This window comes from Heptranchias perlo, chromosome 25 (assembly GCF_035084215.1).
Source record: "Heptranchias perlo isolate sHepPer1 chromosome 25, sHepPer1.hap1, whole genome shotgun sequence".
NCBI lineage: Eukaryota > Metazoa > Chordata > Chondrichthyes > Hexanchiformes > Hexanchidae > Heptranchias > Heptranchias perlo.
In genome coordinates this window covers 37,177,921-37,183,920 of record NC_090349.1, presented here as the reverse complement: position 1 = coordinate 37,183,920, position 6,000 = coordinate 37,177,921, and the positions used below count along the sequence as shown (strand labels likewise).

At 42.5% G+C, this 6,000-nt stretch overlaps 1 protein-coding gene across 6 annotated transcripts in view; it reads left to right on the top strand.

Annotated features, from left to right (window-relative positions):
- Nucleotides 1-1,398: 1,398 nt before the first annotated feature.
- Nucleotides 1,399-6,000, top strand: part of ube3b (ubiquitin protein ligase E3B) — a 45,318-nt gene continuing 40,716 nt past the window's right edge. For 2 of the 6 annotated variants that reach the window (XM_068006044.1, XM_068006049.1), the window contains exons 1-3: nt 1,426-1,615; nt 3,015-3,225; nt 4,672-4,840. In XM_068006044.1, the coding sequence (XP_067862145.1) occupies nt 4,680-4,840 (161 nt within the window). In that variant the 5' untranslated portion in view covers nt 1,426-1,615; nt 3,015-3,225; nt 4,672-4,679. The other 4 variants (XM_068006048.1, XM_068006045.1, XM_068006046.1 and 1 more) reach the window with 4 other exon arrangements.

Here is a 6,000-nt window from a genome sequence, read left to right as displayed (position 1 = left end):
TTCCCAACGACTGATGTCAGGCTAACTGGCCTATAGTTCCCTGTTTTCTCTCTCCCTCCTTTCTTGACTAGCAGGGTTACATTTGCTACCTTCCAATCTGCGGGGACCATTCTAGAATCCAGGGAATTCTGGAAGATCAAAACCAATGCATCCACTATCTCTGCAGCCACCTGTTTTAGAACCGTAGGATGTAGGCCATCAGGTCCAGGGAATTAGTCGGTTTTTAATCCCATTAATTTCTCCAGTACTTTTTCTTTACTGTAAAGAGTGATTAATACCTGGCATAGTCTTCCATATAGGGCCGTGGCGTGTCATTCAAGAAGCAGTTAGATGACATGATGGGAGAAATTGTAGGGTGCTATGGAAGTAAAAGCTGGGTGAACCAACTGTCTCCCTCATTTCTGTGATATTATCTTATTAGTTTCCGACCACATATCCGCTCCATCACCAAGACTACCTATTTCCACCTCCGTAACATCGCCCGTCTCCGCCCCCTACCTCAGCTCATCTACTGCTGAAACCCTCATCCATGCCTTTGTTACCTCCAGACTGGACTATTCCAATGCTCTCCTGCCTGGCCTCCCATCTTCCACCCTCCACAAACTCGAGTTCATCCAAAACTCTGCTGCCTGTATCCTAACTCGTACCCAGTCCAGTTCACCCATCACCCCTGTGCTCGCTGACCTACAGTGGCTCCCCGTCCGGGAACGCCTCGATTTTAAAAGTCTCATCCTCGTTTTCAAATCCCTCCATGGCCTCGCCCCTCCCTATCTCTGTAACCTCCTCCAGCCCCACAACCCTCCGAGATCTCTGCGCTCCTCTAATTCTTGCCTCTTGCCTCACCCCTGATTTTAATCGCTCCACCATCGGCGGCCGTGCCTTCAGCTGCCTTGGCCCTAAGCTCTGGAATGCCCTCCCTAAGCCTCTCCGCCTCTCCCTCCTCCTTTAAGTAGCTTCTTAAAACCTACCTCTTTGACCAAGCTTTCAGTCACCTGTACTAATATCTCCTTATGTGGCTCGGTGTCAAATTTGGTTTGATAACGCTCTCCCCTGAAGCGCCTTGGGACGTTTTACCACGTTAAAGGCGCTATATAAATGCAAGTTGTGGCTGTCGTCAAAAAAGGAAAAACACCATATCCGAACGATAGCCCCTGTGTGTTTAAACGAGTTTGCAATCTGTGTCATTCTTGCCTGTCAGAAATGTCAGCCGTAACATTTTCCCATTGTTGACTGACGGGTCCAATATTAACAGGAAAGTCAGGCCCACTATCCGTTACCAAGGGAGACCAAGCGCTCCCTCCTCCAGCCAGCGCGTCGGCTGAGTGGGCATGCGCAGTCAGCGCCTTGTGTCCACGGACGGAGATTTGACCCCAGCGCCTTCCTAACCCGGAAGCGGAAGCGCTGGCGGTTGATTTGGGTTTGTTTTTGATGGAGTTGTGTTTTTTTTTATTGTGTGTTGTGAGAAAGAGAAAAGGAGAGAAGAGCTCGGGGTAAAGAGCCGGCTATTAACCTCTACAGCTAATACTAGAGAATCACCATCATCCTTATTATTGTTAGTAATATGTTAGGTTATACACATGCCGGAAAGAAGAGAAGCCCAGGAACACAAGAGGAGGTTTTGGCCTGATTTGTTATTGTTTCTGTGTTTCATGTTGTTCGTCAAATTGTGACCTGATTTTTAATAAGTGGGATTTATTCGTTAGGTAATTATTATACATGCAGTGAAGCGAATATAATTGTGTTGCTGTATATATCCAGTGCTACTGTGTCGTTGCACAATGCAATGCAAAGTCATTATTAAAAAGAAAAATCTTACCTGCCATAGTGTCGCTGTGACGGTTTGTGCCATTCGTTTCAAAGGGTGAAATTATGAAAGCAACAGTGCATACTGTAATGGACGTGGATTCGTTAGAAAAACAAATTATTTACTCTTAATCGGGCCTTTCACTGAGTTTAATAATCTACTGGTGCAGGTTTTGTATTGTAATTTTAGATTTTTTTTCTTGCATTAATCTAGATTATATTTTAAAACAATTCCTGTAATTTACAGTATTGTCACTAAAATTTCAGAAAAGCATAATGATGGTTGGCTTAAATCTGTGTTCAATATCCACTTGTATTGAGAAACAACCAGCAGTATAGTGATCGATTTTGTCTTTCCAAATGTGCCCAGAGAACACAGTTTGGAATATATAACACCAGGGTAAAAAAGTGCTGGTTGTAGTTCTGTCACATGGGTTCTAGAGTTTTATTTTTAAAGGCATCGAATACAAAAATAAAGAGGTGGTGAGAATTTCTGTTAGTTGGAATGTTGTGTACAGTTTTAGGCACCCAGTTATAAAATGGATATTGGAGCCATGGCAAAAATTTAACAATTTACTAGGATGCTAGTGGGATGAGGGGATATAATTATATGAAAAGGTCGGGCTGTATTGACTAGCTTAAGGGAAGATTTAATAGAAGCATTCAGAATTATGAAAGGATTTGAGAAGTTAGACAATGAAAGATTATTTCCACTGGTCAGTGAATTGGTAACAAGAGGGCATAAATTCAGGATTATTACTGGAAGAGTTTAGAAGAAAGTTTTTCATGATGGGGATTATTTGAATATGGAATACATTTCCATATGTTGCAATTGTAGCTAATTCAATCCTGGTGTTTAAGCGGGAGTTGGATAAACACTTGAAGAAAAATATTAAAGATTATAATGAAGAGCAGGAAAATGGGACTAGGGCAGTTAGCATCAGTGTGAAGCTTGCAGTGGTGCAGCACAATAGCCAAAATGGTATTCTGTGCTTACATTTGTGTGATTCTACAAGCTCGCATTGGCTGTATTGGTTAAGCTTACACCAGGTAACTATTGGGCTTTGAATGTTTGAAATTTAGTAGCCAAATGTGTATTTTTGGTGGTCAGAAGCCACTACAGATTTTAACTTCTTGCCATAATAACTTGCGTGGTGCCAGTCATCATGGATATATTTCTAACTTCTCTGGCATGTTTTGTTCTTTCACAGGGGTTTCAATGTGCCCAGTCAAGTAGATAGCAATTTTGCTCTGAGGAGATGGATTTGAAATGATGCAGAGTCTACATGTTATCTGTGTACAGTACCAGTTCAGTCCAGGTCTGTCGGTGCCTGATTGAGTACTCGTACCAAGCTGAGGCAATGTCCAAGCACCAGGACTGATAAACTGATTTCTGGTCTGGGACAGCACTAGGCAGTTCAGGTAAACTGGTGCTTTACTTCATTAACTTCTTGTCCCCATTATTCTCTTTCTGCACTATAGGCGCACCCAGTGAAAGGGCCCCCATTTCTGCAAATGCTGCTGTTTAACTAGCTGTGACAAGATGTGTGAGAGTAGTGCCAGATTGACTTTCCTTTCCAGCTTTTGCTTCTCCGGGGAACAAGCCACCGGATTGCATTATTCCGGAAGTTATAACAATAAAGCTGAGAGCATGTGCAGGAATGCAGGGCATAGGGAGCATTTGAAGATTGGCATGAACAGGGGTGATAGGGAAGCAGGTCTTAGTGTGAGATAGGATGTGGTGGAGTTTTGGATGAGTTGCGCCTTGTGATGGGTGGAACTCAGGCGAGCATTGAGGCAAGCAAGTCTGGAAGATCAAAGGCATGAATAAGTGTTTCAACGGCAAAAAGGATGAGGCAGTGGTGGAGGAAGGCATTTTGCAGAGGTGGGAATAGGAAGTCTTGGTGATGCTACGGTGTAGAGTTTAAAGTTGAGCTCAGATTCTGCAGTGCTGGACACAGCCTAAATGAGCTGTCAAGGAAAAGGATAGAGTCAAGGGCTAGGATGTGTCTTTTTTTTTTAGCAGGAGAAAAACAGGATGTTTTCCGTCTTGTCAATGTTGAGTTGAGGAAAGTTCTTGCTCACCCAGGACTTGATGTCAGTTAAGCAGTCAGAAAGCACAGTGGTATCAGAGATGTCAGCAGACACGTGAAAGCTAACTCCATGCCTTTAAATAATGCATCTTGTAATATGGACTAGGAAAAGTGTAGCATCGGCTAACATTCTAATGGCAAGCTGCCGTTATTATGGAGCCTTACTTCAGACTCTTTTATACAAATGTCCGTAAAACTCTGTTAGGGTTGAACTCCTGTAAAGGCAGATACACTAACAGGGATGTATCTGAGTATGTCAGGTACTCCCTCCCACCAAGATAAAATTACCTGAGCATTGTTCTCACTAGGACTTCAGTAAAGCATATGGTCAGTGTGTGAAATTTTCATGCCAAGTTCATTTGAACTGAGAAAAAAAATCTATTGGATAATTAGATCATGGATTTTGCAGTTCCAAATTTGTGCTGTGTCTCATAAGAGGATTTTGAGCTGTATAACACTAAATACTTCTGGTTCCAGGATTGTTACTGGTGGTAGGAACAGTTTGAAGTGATTTAAGAGCATCACTCGAGAGGTGTATCAGCTTATGTTTCCTATTGTGTATTGGTACAATGTGTTAAACACGGTGAAAAGACTGGTGAGGCTTTATATTGAAAATAGCTCATGCATGCATTCAAGAGGCAGACAATGTTAACACTATGACACAGATCAACAATAATGTCAGGTTCGAATCTCATGCTGTGCTGTTAAGCCACTAGCATTTGACCAAGGAGAAGAAAGAAAAAGAAACAAACTACTGTTGTTATCTTGTCCCCAGGAGCAAGAATGTTTAGTGCTACACAAACCTCCAAAACGCAGTTCCTGGACAAAGCCCGGGCGGCTCGAGAAGAGAGGAAAGGACAGAAGGAGCGCGAGCGTGCAACTATTCAGATTCAAGCGGTGGTCAGGAGGTACCTCTGCAGGTGTCGACTGCTTAGAGAAATCAGGTCAATTATTTCTTTGAAATAAGTTTCATAATGTCACAATGTTCAAAAGAATAATAGAGTGCAGAAAACAATCTAGAAGTAATGGGCCAGAAATTGCTTCTGAAATAACGGAGGAGTTCAACAGCGCTCTCCGTTTTTAATGGCGAATCAAAGGAGCAAGTTCCCGCAGTTGAACATGCTCACTAAAATGTGGAAATCGTGAACGCACTCCTATTGGTCCACCATCTATTTGACCGCTTCGGATTAAAGGGGCATTGCACGCTGCAATCATTGAAATCACTGAAAAATCACAAACTTGCACATCTGCCCAGCTGGAAAGTAACTAATTACACCACCAAACAGGTACGCTTAAAAATACCAAGTCTAAACTAAATTTTAAAAGCGCAGTTAGTCTTAATGACTGCCAATCAACTAAAAATTAAATTAAAAAAATGTGGAGTCTCTTATTACTCATTTTAATAGTCATTAAGAAAATTTTTTTTCTTTTCCCCTTCTGTCTCTTTTTAATTATTTCTTTGGCTTTTTATTTTAAAAAATAATTTTTATTTACAATGACTTCCACAGCACGGAAGGAGACCATTCGGCCCATCAAGACCGCGCTGGCTCTACGTAAGAGCAATCAAGCTAGTCCCGTCCCACCCCCCCGCCCTATCCCCGTAGCCCTGAAATTTTTTTCCTTTCAAGTACTTATCCAGTTCCCTTTTGAAGGCCATGATTGAATCTGCCTCCACCACCCCCTCAGGCAGTGCATTCCAGATCCTAACCACTAGCTGTGTAAAAAAAAGTTTTTCCTCATGTCACCTTTGGTTCTTTTGCCAATCACCTTAAATCTGTGTCCTCTGGTTCTTGACCCTTCCGCCAATGGGAACAGTTTCTCTCTACTCTGTCTAGACCCCTTGTGATTTTGAATACCTCTGTCAAATCTCCTCGCAACCTTCTCTGTTCCAAGGAGAACAACTCCAGCTTCTCGTCTATCCACGTAACTAAAGTCCCTCATCCTTGGAATCATTCTAGTAAATCTCTTCTGCACCCTCTCTAAGGCCTTCACATCTTTCCTAAAGTGCAGTGCCCAGAACTGGACACAATACTCCAATTGTGGTCGGACCACCATAAAGGTTCATCATGACTCCCATACTTTTGCACTCTATGCCTCTATTTAT